Source organism: Protomyctophum parallelum (assembly GCF_964188405.1).
Source record: "Protomyctophum parallelum genome assembly, chromosome: 1".
In the NCBI taxonomy this organism is placed as follows: domain Eukaryota; kingdom Metazoa; phylum Chordata; class Actinopteri; order Myctophiformes; family Myctophidae; genus Protomyctophum; species Protomyctophum parallelum.
In genome coordinates, this window is record NC_139697.1 from 35,692,158 (window position 1) to 35,713,158 (window position 21,001).

Below are 21,001 nucleotides of genomic sequence, written 5' to 3' on the forward strand. Positions count from 1 at the left end.
AGACACGGGCACAATAGGCTACAGTTGAATTATGGAACAAAACGTATAGAGGGCGGGGTCTGGTAGTGATTTGAATAATATTATACGGTAGGCTATATGAACTGTCCTGCCAAAAGATCGGTCTTCATTTCTGTTTTGAAAGCTATTAAAACATTCCATGGTGCCTTATGTAATGTTTGGTAATGAAGTCACAGCTAGCTATATTACCGCCATGCTAACGTAGAGGCGGACAAAAACTTTGCTCCAGACGGAGGCAGGCGGTCTAATCTGGGATGTCTTCTTGTTCCATGTTATCATGTCCAACAGCAGCAGCATTGAGCGTGCGCGCGGCAGAATGGAGGAGAACAGCGCTCACTCCTGCATTTCATTAAACACAACTGTGGGCCGGGCTTTTTGGAAAGGGAAGATTTGACTCTTTGCAATTCGATACGACCCTTTTTTCTCTCCTTCATGTGGCTTCGGTAGAGGAGAAAGGATTCATTTTTTTTGTCTGAGGGCTGAAACACTTATCTGAACCATAACTCAGAGGACAAACGCGTGCGGGCGGCAGCATACTGAACATAGCCTACGTTTTGGGGTGTGGGGGGGTTTAAAGCGTGTCCACAGCGGTGGTGCGTATTTACGCACAGCAGCGCGCAAACAAAACAAAACAAAACAGGATGGCTGAACTTGTCACAGATACTGCCATCGCACCGTCTTGGTATGGCGCCTTCGACCGGGAAATTATTTATGGACGCGCTAATTACATCCACGAAATGGGTTGTGGTGAAGTGGGATCCCATCTGTACAGCCGCATGTGTTGCGCAGGTAAGATAAGCAGCGCTGTCCGATTATCAACTGTCTGTCTGTGTCCATGCGTCTCCGTGTAATAGGAGGAGTTCTGAACTTTTGCGAGGGAGGGTTGGGGGTGGGTGGGTGTGAGTGAGTGACAGTGAGTGCGTGTGCGTGGGCACTGGGGGGCTGAATCGGCTGATCATGCTTGCATTGCATGATTGGCATGCAACATTACGCCGAAAATAACAAATCTACAAGCTCACAGTCGCATTGCTGTGCGCTTGTTGATTGGCTTTCTTCGAACGTCGACACCGTCGTACGGCCACTGGGCCAAGTATACATCAGCGATAACGGTACAGTTAATTACAGACGAGCGTCACTTTTTTATTCACCATGTCTCATAATATAGATTATCATTATATGACGATTGATTGATTGATTGATTGAATACTTTATTAGACAGAAATGTATACAGTGCGAGATACAGTCAGACATTTGGGCTAAAAGACAAAAACATAGGGGACTGGTTTCCATTGTGGTCCTTTGTATTCAATTCATCAACATCAGTAGGCTATAAAAAATAACACCAAAATACAATATCAACAAGTATAGGCCTAGCCCTAATGTTTGTCTTGCAAACACTCATGGTCTTTTCAAAGTAGTCTTAAGTGCATCAAGAAACGTTTACACAAGAAATGGGCGTTCATATGCATATTGGCCAAATACCTTTGTTCTATTAAGATTCAGAACATTTTTTTTAGTTTGGACAGCCTATTTTTTACATTCAATACTGTATATCAATGGTGCTGCAAGAAATCCTTTGTCTGAAAAAGTATAGGCAACTAACTGTGACCCTCATTCATAGGCAACAGCTTAAACATTAACCACATCTCTTATCGCATCCTTCTTCCATTCTAGTCATGTACAACATGGTTATTATCGTTATCATTGGACTGTATAAAAATCTAACGGGACCACTCAACATTCCCCTTTGCTCCAGACAGAGCAAGTATTTTCTTTAGCCAACAACAACTCACGTTTAAATAATACGTCAATGGACTCCCAGCTTCTGTGTGTTTTGGTATGTTGTCCTGGAAACGAGTCTCACGTTTCATTTTACAGCAATCGAGAGTGACTGTCCAACACCATGAGCCAAAACCCTGTTGGCCACTGTTGACCTACTACTTACTACTATCCACAGACCACAGTTGTCATAATAACTCTTGACTATAGGAGGTGGAAAGAGTGACATAGAACATCACCAGTGACATATTTTATCTAGTTTCAGTTTCTAGACAAATTTTTAATTTGCCTGGTGATAAATAATTGTAAATAAAGAGATATTATTGAGATCTGAATCATTAGGAGTACAGTAGTATCCCTATTTCAACAGAGGAGGGAGACAAACATCCTCTCCTCCTGGATTATTGGCTGTCACTACCACAGCTGAAGAACCCATCATAATTAGGGCTGCAAATATTGACTTTTTTGATTAATCAAATTATTAAATTAATTTGTTTTATATATCAACAAATCAATGCAATACGTTTGTATAACTATATATTATATATAATATAACTATATAAATATGTATAACTCATGAGACAATTAGTCTGATTAGGCACTTTTTTATACTTGATGTCGTACAACAGTATTATTATTATTATTGTGACTGTAGGTCACAGGTTACTATGAAAACCTGCAAGTCTGTGGCGCCTCGTGACACGTCACACCACCATATATGGCCGCCAGTCTGTCACGCCTCGTGAACACACTCCATATATGGCCGTCTCCATATAGGAAGATCACAACACTGACCTCATCAATCACTGGACACTGACCTCATCAAACCCTGGCTAGCCATACATGGAGAAGACTGGATCATCACCTAGATCTGCATATATGTAGCCGACCAGCAACTCTACATCTACGTCCTTCCTCTTCGTTGTCTCCTTTTTGACTGATACCTGTACATTCAAACTCTAGACGGGCCCGCCCCAAAGTTATTAGTGCAGCCGCGCCCGGCACCCGGCGAAAACTAGAGTTCTCAATAGGCCCAAACACTGCCCCCACCCTTAGATCTCCATATATGGAGCTGACTTGTTCTGACCTCATTAAACCCTTGATCTGACCTGACCTCATCAAACCCTCATCAATATTAAGCTCATATATGGGAAAGTCCATATATGGATCTATATAGTGTCTCATGATAACCAGTGTGGGTGCCATGACACGAGTCACTCTTGCAATTGAACCAAGTTTGTACAACACATGGATCTCCATATGTGGAGCTGACTATCATCACCTGGATCTCCATTATGAAGATCACAACACTGACCTCATCAAACCCTGGATAACCATACATGGAGAAGACTGGATCAGCTAGATCTGCATATATGGAGCCGGCAACTCTACATCTGACCTCGCAGACACAAGATTTATAGCTTAACTCCTGCTTCTTAAGTGTGTCGTATTAAGAAGCTCTGTTGTTTCAGATCTGTACAGATCTATATTTTCTTTAGGCCCAATGAAAATTGAGTATTGATTATTTTTTATATTGACAAACATTTATTAGTTTGATTAACTGTTGCACACCACCCTAAAACAACACAGCTTTGTAGATCATATTTTTTTATAATGGCCTCTTTATTGCACTTTGGGATCTGCTGCCATAATGCCCTTATAGGGCTTCCATTCCATGTCTTCTCTATGAGCCCACTGAACCATCCTGCATTCACTCCATTACTCCTTTCTTATCAATCAGATCATAAGCCATGAAGAAAGTTTTTGCAGATGTTTATTAACATTCCTTTCCTCTAAAGGGCCAGTAGTGTGTGCTTTCATGTGCACAGAGACAGATAGGTGGGTGAGGTGGTGGGGTTATCGCAGGGAGCCGGCTCCCCCTGTCTGTGTGGTGGATGGGTATGCCCCGACCCGAGTAGGAATGCTCAGAAAGAATACACAATAAAATCCTGAGTGTTTAGTTTTTAGTTTAACTCTCTGAGAGTGTACAAATTTACCCTTAGGGTTGATGGTGTACAAGCTTCATGCCAAAGCTGTCATCGTAAAACATGATATGTGCTCTTATACAACTTATGGCTCATCCCTGCAGTATTACAGTATGCTGGGGGAAAGGCCAAAATGTGTTCTAACTTAAAATAATACAAAAACGGTGACTGATGGTGTTGTTTTTATTATATAATCTGGCATTAGCCTTTAATAGCAAAAAAACATAATATTTCTATTGACTTTGTATTCCTATAAACCTAATTGCTATCTGGAAATTTCCGTTGCAGCAGGACTATATATGAAATGTATTTAAATTTAGTGGCAAGTTAAATCTATTAAAAATGTTACCTCTTAAATGTGGCGATTGATTAATTAATGTATGCTAATTAATATATAATATATATATATATAATATACAGTATGGGTTATAAAGGCAAAACAAATTATACTGTAGCACTTAACATAACGTTTTGTTATCAGGTTATCAAGTTCATATTTCAGGACGTTATTTGGTTTTCAAAGAGACACCATGCGTGCACTTCCGCAAAAGACAAAACATACAGAAAACATATGTGAAACACATGGAATTAATAATGAATTATGCACCATGCATATTTGTAATAGACAAAAACAATTGCAGAAGACATATGTGAGACACATGAAATTAATTATGAAAAATGCAGAAAATGCTATAAAAGTGGGAGGGCTAGGAGCATAGAGTCTGTTGAGCATTTGAGCAGCTTTTGGTCTCCTTGTGTTATTTATCCATGCTTTTCCCTTTGAAGGCTTGGGCTATGCTTGGGGCTTTTGCCATGGTTTTGTAAGTCGTAATGCATGTATTATGATTAGGGCTACATTCAAAAGACATACGGCAACTATAGAGTAGAGGTAGTGTAGTATCTATCAGCAACTTCTTCTCATGTCCCAACAAGCCACCGCCCAGTGCAGGCATCCAAAGAATCCCTCTCCTCTCCAAGATCTTGTGTCAATATCTCCTTTGAAAGAAGAAGATGGATGCTGCTAAGGGTGAAAGGTGTCCCAGGTATGTTGGTGCTATGTGACACATAAATGAAGGTGCTAGGCTATACAGTACTGAAGAGGCCTTGAACCAGGCTGTGACCATGGCTCAGTCAAATAGCCCCCGCCCCGTATTCCCTGAGAGCAATGTCTGTATTGCATATGGCAGATGTTGCCTAATTGTTTTGATTATTTTCAGACTACAGATGTGAAGAGGTGATATGCTGTATAAACAAAAAAAGGGCTGATGCGTGAGTTACGTGTGGAACATACTGTAGACACACCGCTCACCTCAGTCTGCCTTGGATTTGATACCCTATTCACACAATCGCTGCATTGTGGGTAAACTAATTTTTCGCAGCCTGCTGGCATGTCTTCCTGATGCTTTTGTTTATCTTTTGTCGGTTCCAACTCCAGAAAATCTAAACCAAATGGTTGAAAGAAATCATTTGTCTCAGACAAGAATGCCCACCAATGTTCTTTTTAGAAAATCTCAAAATAGTTACATTCTTGTTGGCTTTGGATTCTTGTTCATCCCCCAAAGTATCCTCCCCTCACTTACTGGAAACAACCTCCCCTGTAAGATCCCTGTAATTGTGCCCTGATGGAAGAACAAAATATATAGTCAATGTGCCCTGTAATTGTGCTCTGATGGAGTCAGAAAATGTATACCCTTCCTAGGGTACTGGGTAATGTGGTACAATGTTATTTGTGGGTGAGAATTGGTTTCCATTGTATACGTTGCCTCCTACCCTGGTCTTCTCTGCTAAAGAACAGGCCATTCATTCAGTGTGCTGTGATGTGTGGCGTGTGTCTCTCTGCCTCGATCTCTGCCTCTGGCCACACACTTGGAGTTGGTGCCTTGATCATGTCACGTGGTGCTCAATTAGGGTCAGTGGGCACTGGTGGACCATTGTGGTTAAGCATGGACCATTTTGGTGAAGCTGGACAATAGGAATGCCCAACCACTCACAATAATGGTGTTTTTGTTTGTACTTTGACTGATAACTCACTCTGTTCACACTGAGGTGAGCAGAAGCAGGCTATTAAATAATTACAATAGTTGGTAAAACCACTAAATGACAAACATATCTACATATTAAATTTGTGTCATTTAGCTGATACATATTTAAAGCTTGATTTAAAGCTTGTTCTAAGACAAAGTTGCGTATACAATTCATCTGTTGCTTTTTTGATGACTGTTTAAAGGGATAGTTCTAGGGATAGTTAAAAAATAAAGCAGCAAGCTGTATGAAATACTTGCCATTAATATAGTGGTTGCAACTGTATTAATTGCCAGAGTCCCGTGGTGGGAGTTCTGCTCTGGTTCTGGTAAATATTAAGTAGTTCCGGTCATTTTGTGGGGGGCACTGGGGCCACACTAGCCCCATATGTGCCCTCTCCCTACGCTCATTCTGTAGCTCCGAGATGAGGTCACACCCTGGAAGTTGGATTTTCTCGGCTGGGCTAAGTTTGAATTCATGTAAAACGTTTGTGGCCCTTCACTTTTTGGATTCATTGTGCAGAAAAGGGTAAGAACCGTTCCTTGTGGAAGCATGCGCCGTTTCTGAACCGCGGTGGGAGGGGCCCAGGGTGTGACCTCATCTCGGAGCTACAGAATGAGCGTAGTGCTGAGGGAACATACTGGGGCTAGGGCCACACAGTAAAAGTAAATTTATTGGCAAAACTAACGTCATTTGTATTGTTGACCTATTTCTAAAATATTAGCGCAACTTTCGTTCAACTTTGACCCCTCTATCACATGGAACTATTTTTTGGGCGTAGTGATATGGACACATAAAACATAGTTCCGTGTGATAGAGGGGTCTAAAATGAACTAAAGTTGCAATAATATTTTAGAAATAGGTCAACAATACAAACAACGTTAGTTTTGTGGATTAATTTACTTTGAATGCGTTGCCCCCTGTGCCCCCCACAAAATGACCGGAACTACTTCATATTTCACCAAAACCAGAGCAGAACTCCCACCACGAGACTCGGGCAATCAATTAATACAGTTGCAACCACTATATCAATGGCAAGTATTTCATACAGCTTAAGTTTCAAAAAATCTGAACTATCCCTTTAAAATTTGGAATGAGGTGTGAGTTTCACAGTATTTTAATGTTTTACATTTAACTTGAAATTTTACGCATTATTCCATATTTCATTGTATTGGCTTATTCAACTAAGCAATTGAAGCTAAACTAAATGCTTAAAGCTAAACACTTTAGCAAATACCTGAGTGCTCACGTATGCCAAGTTATGTAACTGTGCTCCTCTGCTGTGGCACCCCCATTGTCTTTGCAAACTTCTTCCACTGATTTGTTGCAGAGGTTTAGGGTTGTCTTTGTTAAGGCATGGCCTGGGTGGAGTGCGATGGGCTGGGTTTGGGTGTACGGGGTTGGGCTGGGCCGCGCCTGGAGGAACAGACTCTCCCCCCTCTCTCTCTACATAGACCACAGTGTTGTGAATGACAGGTCCTGACATTGTAGCCTGAAGGCAGGCATTTTGCAAGACTAAAGAAGAAGAAGAAGAAAAAGAGAACAGACAGAGTCAGAGACAGCAAATGCTGGAAGAATGGAGAAAAAAAGTGCTGGGACTTTATTGGGGGCTTGAACACTCCTACTTTTAGCAGCACACCCCCTTCGAAGTTCAACCGTGCAAACTGTCTACAGTTGTCTGTTTGTTGTTTCTTGCATTGAGTCAACGGCACCGATCTGGCCGTGCAATGGCAATGCACCACAGCTTCAGAAATTACTCCTCTGACAGCGTGACTAGTGACGGAGTCTTCATAGAGGACTCATACTACCAGGGCAGGCTTAAGGCCACTAACAACAGAAAAGGTAGAGTTTTAATTCCAGTCTTTGTTTCTAACGCCACAGTTTTACAGTATTCTTCCCCATACCCTTGTTGTTTCTGTGAAGTCTGTAATAGGAAACATATGTGCTAATAGGAAATATATGAGCTTTGAATGACATTTATTTGGTGGACATTTGCTTGGTTGCAATTTGAGTTTTTTCTGCATTGAAATCGGTCATGTTGGTGTGCAGGTCTCTGTCAATCTTTTTCGTTATGTGATTTGTGATTTGACAGTTGTGTATTTTTGTAAATGTGTACCTTCTATACATTCTGATGTGAGGTCAGTCCATCATATATATTGCCTCTCAAATGAGCCACACCCCTTTGTTGTCATGGTTACTCCTAGCTCCGTTTAACCACTCCCTATATTGTGTTATAGGTGAAAATATCTGAATTTCTACAAGCTCACACTTGTCGATTGTAGATTGGTTGTCTCCAAATAGTCCAAGTATAAAATAGGTCAATGGTTAGCTATCATAGTAGCCTACATTTTGATAAGGGGCCCATTTGGGAGGTGGACGCTTTTCTGACAGGGCATTAGTCCGACATTCATCCGCTTGTCTGAGTAGTGTCTGCTCCCGTGCTTGCGGTTAGGAGATGAGGTGGGTCATTTGTCGGACCAATGACGTCTGAACTACGTACTGCACCCGCCCATTTAACACAAACACAAATATGCATGAGACAAATCAACATTTTACTGACTTTTGGTTGTCTTGTTTGAAATGGTTTGTCTGGAATGTGTTTTGAGATTTGGAATGTTAATGTCAACTCTCAGGTAGCCCCTGACCTTTGCTGCCTTAAGGCTTATACTTTATTGCACATCCCAACTTTCCTGCTTTTACAGAATCCGGGTCACTGTATTAGACATGTACAAGTAGGCCTACATTACTGTATGTGTACATGATTTTCTCTCTGTGACATATTGTGCCATAAAATCAACACTCACATTGGCATATGCTGTAGTATAGCAAATTTGCTGCTTTGTTACTGCCTTTATTTACATTGTAAATGCTGAAGGAAAGAGGGCATACAGCAGGTTACAGCTGCAGGTGTGGGTCCATCAGTGTAAACATACTGAAATGTAGTGTGTGTGTGTGTGTGTGTGTGTGTGTGTGTGTGGGGGGGTTATACAGTCATTTAGCCATTCAAGAGTGCATGAGTATGAGTCACGTTGGCACTGGAGTTCTTTGGTTGCTTTTTGCTTCAGCCTGGCTTTGATATGATTATCGTATCTTTTACACAAGACCTGCATTGACTAGCTTGTGTCCTGGGAAAGTAAGAAAGGCTTCGGATTTCACTTGAGATCTTTGTATCTATCAATATATTGGTTATTGGCTTTACATTAAATCATAATCATTAGCAAGTTATTCACTGGTTAGCTGCATGCATTTCAAGAAAATGTACTGTAGAGTTTGAAATGGAATGGAAATCAAGTAGTTCAATTTACGGAAACATTGTCATCACCTATGTGCTATGGGCTTTAACAACTGATACCTATCATCAGTGATGAGCCTGATGACAGTCCCGGTAGTGCTGTAAATACTGTAAACAGCAGGGAGTGAGAACTTTAATGACAACCGAGTTTCCACCTGGTTTTAAAGTTGTGTAAAAAGAACATTGCATAACATGTGGATGATGGTATGTGATAAGGTGACCGATCTGCTTCTTACAACATTAAAAAAAAAGCGTTGACAGACACTGACTTGGATTAATCAGACTGTGGAATCTATGGCTTTTGCTAGTTGGAACATGTTCTTTTAGAGGTGTTGTTTCAATAGTACTAAAATGGTTTACCAGTTGATTTCTATAGTACAGTATCTGCCACCTTTTAATACACCTGTTGAAATGCACGTTCAAGCCTTGGTTCAAGCCTTGGCTTTTCTGTGTGGAGTTTGCATGTTCGCAAAAATCATGCAGTAATCCTGGTCTCTACCTCTCCCTGGCCAGCCGGGGCGCCTGATGGAGGGGAAAGGAACATGTCAGAATAACGTGTTCCTTCCACTCGCTACTTCCGGCTGGGAAAACTCTCCCGTCAGGTGAAAAGAAGCAGCTTGAACTCCTCATGCATAGAAGGAAGCATGATTGAGGTCAGTCCGCTGCCCCCCCAGGGTGGCAGAGGAAGTGTAGCGCTGGGTGAAAATAAATCGTGGGATAAAAAAAAGCCTACGTTCATAACTTTATACATTTTGGATAGGTGGCTTTTGTTGACATACAGTGTATTCCATTGGAATGACATTTATGCACACTTATGTATGGTATCTCTGTAAGAGGTATTTTGGTGTCAATTAATATGTAGGCCTAGTGCTAGTGATACACCTGTACTAATAACCTCCCCCCTCTCTGCCTTTACAGATGAACGGGACCGGGTTCAGAAAAAGACCTTCACAAAATGGGTGAACAAGCATTTAGTGAAGGTATGACCACACCGCACCACAACACCGCCCACTAATAACAATTTTGATCTTCAGGCAAAAAGCAATTAGTATTTTCAGTAAGCAGGTAATAAAATGTAAGTTTAGTAGTTTACGGTGCCAATAGAACAAGAAGCTGCAGCTCATTAGTGGCTTAGTTAATAGCCCAATGGTAAACTGAATGGTAAAACGATGTCCTGGGATGACTCTGTGAACAATATACTGTGGTAAACATCTACAGCAGTAGTACATATTTACAGAAGTTGCGGAAAAACTATCGTGCTAAATCTCAATTAACTGAAAAGAAAATGCAGAACAAAATCCAGCTTGGACCCCATAACGCTAATAAAAATAATGTGAAATCTCTTAGAGAAGCAAGCTGCAATGTACTTGGATAAAATAAATATAGCAGCTACACTAGTCTGCTCTTCTCAGCTCAATAAAACACACATGCTATTTCCGTTAACCATATGCCCCCGTGAGAATGAGTCAGAAACACCTGGTGTCACTTTATCCGGTTCAGAAAGGCTGCAGCATCGCTGGGGCGGGCTGGAGAGCTGGGCAGGGCTCAGGTTTCCACATCTGGTTTCCAGACAGCCAGGCGGGCTTATTGAACTCATTGCTGTGGGCAGATAGAGACCATGGAAGAGCCAGAAGGAACCCACCTTCACCCACAATGCTTCTTATGCTAAAATAATAGGCACTGGTCATGCTGTGGTTTATGCTGTTTATGCTAAGATGTTATCTTATGGTGATCTCTTTGAGATCTTTGCTGTAATTGTGGTGATTATGGTTCCATTTGGGTCCATTGGAGAGTTTTGTCACTTCAAGAATTGGATTCTCTGACGCAAGTTCGGAATTGACAGGTTTATCTAGATGTGTTCGGCAACAGTCCTGTCATAATTCAAAGTTATTCTGCCCCCAGATGGTCTGCATCCTTGTTACTGTATGTAATTACATTCCAAGAATGCTTATTACTGAATGGCGTCCTAAATCTTACAATCATGGTTTAACAGCTTTGAAGAAATCTCAATCATAAATTACCTCATCAACTTTCAATTCAAGTTAAATGAAAAACAGCATCCAGACTGTTTGTGTTTTTTTTGTAAAAAGAAAACCCTCCAGTCTCAATTCTATTGCAGCAGACCTTGAATTATAGGCAATGGTCTGGTCTTATACCGAACAAACGACATGTCTCCTCCTGGAGTGTGTTGTCTGCTATTTGCTGCTGCTGAGCCAGCATGGTCAAGGTGATGAATCTTTGTCCCCAGAGAACTGAAGTGTGGGCCACTAAACTGTGTGGAATTCCTGGTGTAAGCCAAGCATGAAAGGGGCGGGGGGCGCGGTGAATGTTCTCTGGGTGACTCAGAGGCTTTTGTCATTGTTATTCCCTTGTGAGGGAGTCCCTCTGATCTGGGCCCAGAAGAAGACGTGCGCGTGCGTGGAGGTCAGAGTATCTGGCTGGCCTCCAGATTTTTGCCTGTGATTATAACAAGCAGAATCATGGGAAAGAACTGGGAAACATGGCCACATGCTTCATTCCTGAGAGCCTGTTCCATGTGCCCCCTGCTGTTGTACACTATTGCACTTCAACCCTAGCATCCCTATTGTGGGGGTGAAAATTCAGTGACAATAGCAGATATACAAGCTCACAACGCATCGCGTGCAACCTCACATCACAACGCAAGCTTGTAGATTAACTATTTTTGGCGGAAATAGTGTGGAGCGAAAAGCGGACAACCATGGGGTACTCCGGTCAACTACGTATAGGGTTTAAGTTGTTAATTTATGCCCCGTACTGTGATGGTGTCGCTTGCTGAAAATAAAACCAATTACACTGGCTTGAATTCAGGACATCAATAACATGGTTTCTGACACAAGGACCAAAGTCGGAGATACTATAGGAAAAGGAAAATTCAGCCGAATATATTCCTGACTCAGAGTAGCTAGATCTCTGCATCTATCGGGCCAAATGAACTCTCTGTTCTCTGTTTCCTCTTACTTCACATGCACTTTCACTCATTTTATTTTGCTTTCCTCTTTCCATCCTTCCTACTGTCCTCCCATCATCCTTCTTTTCTCCATCAGCACTGGAGAGCAGAGGTAGGTGTTGCCTTTGAGTGCTGAGTGGACACACATTCCTTCTATTCTGCATGTCTCTCTCTTGCTCACTCTCTCTCTCTCTCTCTCACACACACACACACACACACACACACACACACACACACACACACACACACACACACACACACACACACACACACACACTGGAGTGCTTTAACCGTTCATCTCTGTTGTTACTAGTCCTTTTTAACACATGCTTATACCTCAGTGTTAAAGTCGTACTGTGTAATATTTATTTTAAGTCCCGGTCTTTCAAAGTTTGTCTATACAAATCTTACCACTCACAAATGAATGCTGTAGTGTCCTAGGACCGACTGTATTTCACAAACGGTATAAAGTAACTGTAAAATACATAAATAAATAAATTTCAGGAAAAGTGTGTTTGCGAGTGTCGGAGGCAGGCACGTACAAATATGTTAAAAAAAAATCACATTTTTTGAAAGTTTGTTAAATGTTTTTTATGTGAAAAGTACAGTATACCAGTGAAAATGTACATGAAAAATAACTTTTGTTTAATTGAAAAAGCTATACGGTATGACTTTAAAGTCAGAGATTGTAAGAATGTGTACATTGTCATACACTCTCTGACTTAAAGTAACACTGCATATATTACTACTATTTTTTGTTAGAGCCTTTATGCAGATCAACAATTTCCATAGCATGCATCATATTCATCATTATGATGGGTGTAGTTTAATAAGAAAGTGGGAATTAAAATAATAATATATCAAAAACAGAATCATTAATCAATCATCTTCTCTGTTTTTCTCTGTTGCTTTTAGTCTGTCATTCAGGGGTCTGCATTCACTACACAAAAATAGCATCGATATAACATGGTGGCACGTTGATGTATTGTGGTATTAATTTTGTACCTCGAGCACATGCTGTCAAACCAGCGTGTGTGTACGTGGACACAGAAGAACAGGTGTTCTTTACAAAGCGGTTTGGCGTGGTGCATTGTGCCTTTCGGCAATGGCAGGTGCACCAAACAAAACCAAGCAAAAGATTAACAATGTTTATATTGTCAAGTCTGAACAGAACCTCATGTTTGACCTGGCATTTGCTTCTGTAGAATGCATATAGTAACCATAGCTCACTGGCTTAGGCCCCTCCCTTTTAGATGCCTGTGTTTATTCTGAACAGGTGAACTGTGCCTGACACAGTATGACTTATGCTTAGGGTAAATCCTCAATTTAATCCGAAGACTCACTGGTTTCCTGTGGATAATTATGCGATTGCGATTGGTGTCATATTACAGTGCAGTACTTCATGTAATGATGTAACATCGTGTATAGACACAAAACCGATGCTACAACGAAGACCTGCTGATGTTACATGAGATTGTGTTGTGACTTGTGATCCAATTTCAGTCATTACTCCAGTTACTTTGAAATCAGTCTCTTCCGTTTACAACAAAGCATCCTCAAAATACACTGTGATCCAAGAGGATGTACAGTTTTAGAGGTAGTGATACAGTTGAAGTCTTAATGTTGAGTCCATAAAAGTAAACAGCTTATGTGAACCAACCTTTAAACATCTTAAACCTGGTGTGACGTCTCTATTTTGGGAATGTCATTATAGGCAAAAATTAAAAATAAATAAAAAAGCTGATCTACAATACTACAGATCGGCTAATTGTTGCATGAGAAAGTGTTTTCTTTTTTTCTATTCTAGCTTTATTTATACAGGTAAATGCCATTGAGATTCTCTTTTACAAGGGAGCCCTGGGTAGCAGCAATACAAGAACAATGTTTAATTCAGGTAGATGAACTCTGTCTCAACCATCCTCTCTAAATCCATCCTCAGGCCCAGCGGCACATCACAGACCTGTACGAGGACCTACGAGATGGACACAACCTCATCTCCCTGCTGGAGGTGCTCTCTGGAGAGACACTGGTGAGTCTGTCTGTGGCTAGCTGGACCTCTGACCTCCCCGATGGTAGGACCTCTGCTTCTGCTGTAAACCCACCTTCCTCTGCCACCCTGTCCCACAAATCCCCCACACTATATCTCCCCCATCCTCACTTGATTTGCTTTTCCAGGTCATTCTACTGTTCAGCCTACTCATTGTGAGTTCTTTCCTAACACACTCAAAACTGCTGTATTCTCTGAACCATGTCTAATATATGTAACCTAAAGGGTCACGCGTCGGCAGCGGCACTCATTTGCTTTCTTCTGCATGCCTCACATTTGAGTCTTTTCGAGATATGAAGACAGTTCAGTACGTGTTGAAGTACAGTAATGTTTTTTTTCTTTATCCTAGCACTGGTCTTTTTTGGTATAACACACCTATTTGGTGATGAACTCCATAGGCTTAAAGGGAGTGTAAGTGATGTGTTTTTGTTAAAGCTCTATATTCTGATCATAGTAATTATTGCTATAGAGGGTTTTCTAAGTAAATGGGGTCTCCTCATCTCTTCAGCTCTTTAGCAAACAGAAAAAGCGCTATAACATTTTCAGGTCAGGATACCAATTGTGTCCTATCAGGACAGAGAACCACACAAAGATCATGTATCAGTTTCGATTCGATAGTGTTCCAGTTCCAATTTTGTCTGCTCTTTTTGGTTTTGTTTCATCACTTGTTTATCCTGCATCCTCTTGTATGATGTCTCTCTACTGATTGGATCAAATTGACATCCCAACCTGAAAATGTATTTCCTGTTTACTGAAGAGTTGGAGACACAGGGAGACCCCATAGCAAACACTTGTATAGCCAATGATTGAATATGATCGGAATATGGAGCTATTTAAGTCATTTTAACAAAACAATATTACTCACACCCCCTTTAAAAACACTAATTTCCATTCTTTGCTTTCATCTCGTAACCGTTCTCTGCACTGACTTGTTTGATCCCTTTTCCTTTCTATCTAATTCCTGTCTGCTGACCTTTTTGCCCTGACCTGTCCCCCTTCTTGCCTCCGCCTTCTTCTCTTGCGATGCTCTTGCCTTGGTAGCCGAGGGAACGTGACCTTGTGAGGAACGTGCGGTTGGTGAGTGGCGCCTGGACCGTGGCTGGCCGCCTCCTTGGGCGTGGCATGTGTCACCACCCCAGGTGGCTGCTGGGTTGTGCATGATGTCACACCCCCTGTTACTGTCCCTCGCTCTATCTGTGTTCAACATTGCCCCCCATGCCCCACCTTCCATTTAGTTTTTTTGAGGTGTGAGCAGAAATATCCCAAATCTGCCCTCCAGGGTCAGTAGTTCTTAAATTAATGAGATGAGGGTTATATTGAGTTGTGATTTGACATGTTACCCGTAGATTGTCTTATGTACGCTATTTTACAGTGGAGTGAGTGTTTCATGAGGAATTTAATAACAGTACACAAGTACAAGAGTGTATAAGAATTGTATTGGAGGCAGTCTGTGTGTGCAGTGGTGTGGGCATTTGAGAAGAATTGTTATAATGTGAAAATGAAGATTATACTGTAGCATACAGTATACCGTATGCAAGTTTGAACTGTATTACCGGTAGGTTAATTCACTCTATTGAAAAGCGAAGGACTAAGTAGCATTGCTGCAAGCCAATAAATGTTTTACTAATAAAACAGTAAAGCTTGCGATTGGCTTAGAGCTTATGACATCTTGGCTCCAATGCATGACGTGGTTAGCCAGGTGCTGTATGTTAACTAACAGTTTCTAGTGCACTTGAGAGACTCATGTAGCAGTGGTGGATGCATATGAAATTTGGCTTGACCCATGAAGTATAAGGTCTACCTAGCTAAATGTTGTAAAGTTAGAAAATAATTGTTTTGTACTGTATGTAACAGTATCGTAGAGACTATGTAGAAAGCAATAGTGGTGACTGATCATTGGAGGAATCTATTGCTGCTGTATCATTACCATGCCTTCACCCTCAAACATCATGGCTGAACTCCAGTTCATTTCAGTGACATACTGTATATGGAGAGATCCAAATGAAAGACTGTCAAATTAAATTGTGCTCTGTTCACAACTAATCATAATTTGAGTCAAACCTCAAATAGCTTTTCCAATCATTTGTTTTATATTTTGTTTTTAAGACCATAACTGTTTAAAAGATGAGTCTACTTCTCTAAGTACAAACAGTGTCAGTCAGACACTGCCATACCTGTCCTCAATCATAGGGCCTTACTATATTGCTGAGGATTTATTGCCAAATAGTTTTTTTCCTCATTAAGTTTCTGGTCCTCTTGTTCTTTACAGCCACGGGAGAAAGGGCGGATGCGTTTTCACAAACTGCAGAATGTACAGATCGCCCTGGATTTTCTTAAACATAGACAGGTACACAACTTATGATTCTTGTTTCAATAGTTTTTCAATTATAACAAGGTAATATTAAACTTACAGTTTCCATATTTTAACAGGTCAAGTTGGTCAACATCAGGAATGACGACATTGCAGATGGAAACCCAAAGCTGACCTTGGGGCTAATATGGACCATCATCCTTCACTTCCAGGTAATGTATAACAATTACATTGGTTTATTTATAGATTAAATACAAGACTTTATATAGACATACCTGTATCCACAATGGAAAAACTGAGGGGGAAAAAAATCTAAGGAACAAAATAAAGTGCAGTTGGCGCTTGTAGGCCATCTAGATCAGTAACATTCCTTACCACAGATAATAAAGTCAAAATCTCTCCAGACATCTCCTGATAAATCTGGGGAAACTGCATTACTCATCGGTTCTGCCTGAAAAGTTTCCTTGTCTGTTGTCCATCTTTGCAACTCTTCACAAAGGGTTTATCAATCATGCACATGTATGCTTCTGTTTGTTTCATGTAATGGGATTGTGGTTGGTTTGAGTTTTCATCAAGTGCGGTTTGCTGAGTTTACTTACATTAGAACATGATTGATTCACTTCTGTGATGTCGGGGTAGAGAAAACCACAGTGTTGTGCTCTCTGACTAGGCTAATCAAACTCAATTCAGCCCACCCACTGATGTTGACATAACTATTACAGCACAAGTCCAATAGTTCTTCATATCACCTGGATCTAAGATTTGGCACTACTTAATCTATACTAGCCTACAATCTCTACTGATTCCCATGAATTCACACCAACGAGACAGTGTGTTTTCATTCTCTGTACTATGGGGTCTAGTGCAGTGGTTCCCAAACAGTGTGCCTTGGTTTTTGTGACAACCACACACTATTAATGCAATATATACAACTAAACAAAAAGTATTTATTTTTTCAGTAGCCTACTTTGTGCACACTCATTTCTCATTTTTTATACCTTTAATTGATTGATGATGCTTTCCCACACCAAAAATAGCAGATATACAAACTCATCTCATTTTAAACCGATTATTTAGACGACGTGGATGCTTCATGGGTGTAAATATTGGGGTGTAAAAAACTGCATCGGTTAGAAAATAGCAATATGTTTAGTGCTGCCTTTCGCCGTACAGAAGATGCAGTAGGGCCCACAGTGTGTTTGAGCAAGAAATAAATGAATGTTTATGTTTGGGAATTGGTTTACCAGATGGTGACTTTTGAAAATGTGGAGAGTAAAGGAAAATTATTTGATACTATAATGGTGGTAGGCAGAACCGGGTCCCCTGCCCTAGTCCTGCATGACTCAGTGATTCCCATAAGAAAGTTGGGAAGTAAAATGGGTGGGACAAGCAGTCAAGTTTATTCCAGTACTTTGCTTGCTTCAGGCTCAGTGTAGATTTACAGGTCGATTTAATCCTTAACATTGCTCATAAAAGTGCTATATGAATCTAAGGTCTAATAGGTGTGCTAATGACTATGACTGTGATGCTTGTTGTCGTTATCATTATTATAATAATTTAATATTATCTTTGTCTGGCAAATGTTTCAAGAACTTTCAACAAACCCCTCCAATTCTTCTTTTCTGTTTGCATGGTCCTGACTCCTGACATGCTGTCCGGTTGAAAACCTCAACTGTTAAAACCTCATCCTTGAGGAAGTACTTAATCATCTGGTGCCTGTTATTTGTTCCAAACAAAGTAAACTCTTGCAGTGGCAGATGGTAGTCATCATAAACAAAGGCTGATTTCCTTTGAGCTCCCCATGGTCTAGTTGATAGTTTATAGACGTGCAAGTGAGTGGTTGAGATAATATATAGACCTCCTCTGTGAGGGGGAGGAGGCAGGAATTTCTCTCAATTTAGTAGAGAAATAAAGTAGATTTCGTCCTAAAGGGCGGAGGGCCTGTTTCCAGTTCCACTGGGCTTGTGAGTCACTCGGTGCCCACGCACGGACAGCACATGGGGTTCCCCTTTCTGCCCTTCTGAGAAGGGTGTTTGTCCTCATTTTCTCTCCTCCACCCTGCCTGGAAGTGAAATTATTAGCACTTCTGTGACTCACCAGCATGACCAAAGAAATAATGTTACTTTTGTAATGAAGCCCCTGCTTGTTCTATCGAGGGCTTATAAATAATTATGTCTCATGACTTGAACATCTGCAAATTCATTTTAGTTTTGCTCAGTTCGGTGTGTTTCACTCTAATCTTTTCAGCTCTGAGGTTGTTACTGTATTGAATCATTGCATCAACACCATTACTTAAACACCACCTATCTGGGACTACTTTTATTTATATAAAAGGATTGTTGTAGTAACATTTTGTATTGGTACATTACATATGATATAACCACGAGTGTCAACAACAGAGTGTGGAGGGGTGTTGTCCAGGGGTTTTCTTTTTTTTTACTGCTAGTTGTGTTTGTTTGTTTTTTGTTTTTTTTTGTCTTTTTCTTTTGTGTAAGTCATGTGAATTTTGTATGCTTTATTGAAAATCATTAAAAAAACTTTGATGACAAAAGAAAACAAAAAACACCATCTATCTGGCGCTCACAAGAAGATTAATGCAACCACTAAGAACTATTTGCAAATACTATTTGACCATACAAATTATAAAGAGATAGATAGATATAGATAGATATGGATCAGATCATAACCAGTATGGAATGGATCATGTACTCAATATGTGGATTGGATTACATACAAAATAGACATCATAGATATACATTTAAAATAGCCGGCAGCTAGACATTCTGTCAATGAGCCACAAAGGTAAACAACACAGCATTGGCATTCAGCTTACATCTCTACGCCATAAAGCCTCCTGTGTATTTAGTCGTGTCTCATCTTTCATGAGTGAGAGAGAGAGAGAGAGAAAAAAAGGGTTCTTGTGACTCATTACATACAGTAGACTGCCAACTGTTATAAAAATGAATCTGCCCATGTAGGTTTTGTGACATGGAGACGCCAACATTCATTTTCAGTCTACTTTCTGGCAGATTTAGCTTAGTCTAATTTTGCTGTTCTCGGATCTCATGAATCGTTTTGGTTTTCTTCCAAACCAGTAAGTGCAAAGGATTTCATATGCCTTCCAGATACAGCCACTGTATCTGGAAGGTTTGAGATGTGAGTCATCTAAAGTCTGGAAGAAATCAACTAGTGTTTTGAAACAAGGTTTCCCTCCTGTCAACCAACAGAGTAGTGCATTTGTTTAGTGTATAGCATTGAACAAGTAATTAATTAATTTCGGATTGGCTAATTTTATGGCACCAAACATCAAAATTTAATTCTATCAAAAACAAAATAGAATTAAATAAAAACACCAATAATTAAACATTTCACAATATTTAGTAATGGTTTTTCACTTTGTTCCACCAGATCTCAGACATACAGGTGAATGGCCAATCAGATGACATGACAGCCAAGGAGAAGCTGTTACTTTGGTCTCAGAGAATGGTGGAGGGATACCACAGCATGCGCTGTGACAACTTCACCACCAGCTGGAGGGACGGCAAGCTCTTCAATGCCATCATACACAAACACAGGTGAGATGCTACAATAAACTGGTCTATGTTTAGCCCAGCAGGCAGAGAATGCAGCCTATCCAAGTCAGGGGGGTTGAGACTCATTCATTTTCTGTCGAGCTCAAACTTTGCATTATTGCAACTGGGATGTCAGTGCTAAAAATGCACTCATAAGACCTTGAGAACAAAAGGCCAACGCGCCTCAAGCCTGGAACGGCTGGTCCGGTGCATCACAGGAACACGGACACATGTTGCAAAAGGAGGAGATGTTTCACCACAGATAAAGATATCAATGTCACATCAACAGTATGAATAGTTTTGAAGCAAAATACTCGACTTTCACATCTTTTATTCGTCAGACTCCCGGTCTGTGACGACCTCAATAGTTAAATGAACCCTGACGTGTAGTATAGTTATGTAGTATAGTTGATGGAGTAGTAAAAAAAAAAGAAATCTTTAGCTATTCCGACCCATTTTACGATTGCCCAAGCTTGCCCAGTCCTGGGATCTTGTCATGCTGCAGGGTATGTACAGTAAAGACACTGTCACTGCTGCATACCTACAGTTGTACAGTTAGATTAATATTCTCCTCAAAATACTTAGCATGTCAGGACAACCATGTGGTCAATCACCACTAGTCAAGTATCAAGGAGAATCTAATCTCAGTTTGAGATGCAATTTGTGGTTCATTTGTTAAACATCATTCACAGTCACACCAATCAGTCATTATGTATTTAAAATAACATAATTTGCTCTCAACATGCATGGTATTTGCCACAAGATTAATTGACACATTTCTATATGGGTATTTATGTTTGCATGGAAATGCAAAAAACTTGAAGGATCCCTCGACACACTATTGCACCAAAAAACATATATAACCTGAGTTGGCCTCATTTGTTATAAAATAAGAGTATGTTTTTCTTTTTTACTGTGAGGGTGTATCACGTCAATTTGTGAATAAGATACCCTAGGGGCATGTGCTCTGGAGACTCTGCAGGTCGCAGCAAATCACAAGTACGCTA

The 21,001-nt window shown here is 40.6% G+C and overlaps 1 protein-coding gene across 18 annotated transcripts in view; it reads left to right on the top strand.

Annotated features, from left to right (window-relative positions):
* pleca (plectin a) overlaps positions 1-21,001 on the top strand; it is a 113,686-nt gene that overhangs the window by 63,294 nt on the left and 29,391 nt on the right. For 4 of the 18 annotated variants that reach the window (XM_083789379.1, XM_083789384.1, XM_083789383.1 and 1 more), the window contains exons 2-7: positions 10,015-10,076; positions 14,004-14,093; positions 15,153-15,188; positions 16,381-16,458; positions 16,542-16,634; positions 19,831-19,997. In XM_083789379.1, coding sequence (XP_083645505.1) covers positions 10,015-10,076; positions 14,004-14,093; positions 15,153-15,188; positions 16,381-16,458; positions 16,542-16,634; positions 19,831-19,997 — 526 coding nt within the window. Of the gene's footprint in view, positions 1-193; positions 808-7,279; positions 7,647-10,014; positions 10,077-12,161; positions 12,177-14,003; positions 14,094-15,152; positions 15,189-16,380; positions 16,459-16,541; positions 16,635-19,830; positions 19,998-21,001 lie in introns of those variants that run through there. The other 14 variants (XM_083789378.1, XM_083789381.1, XM_083789391.1 and 11 more) reach the window with 9 other exon arrangements.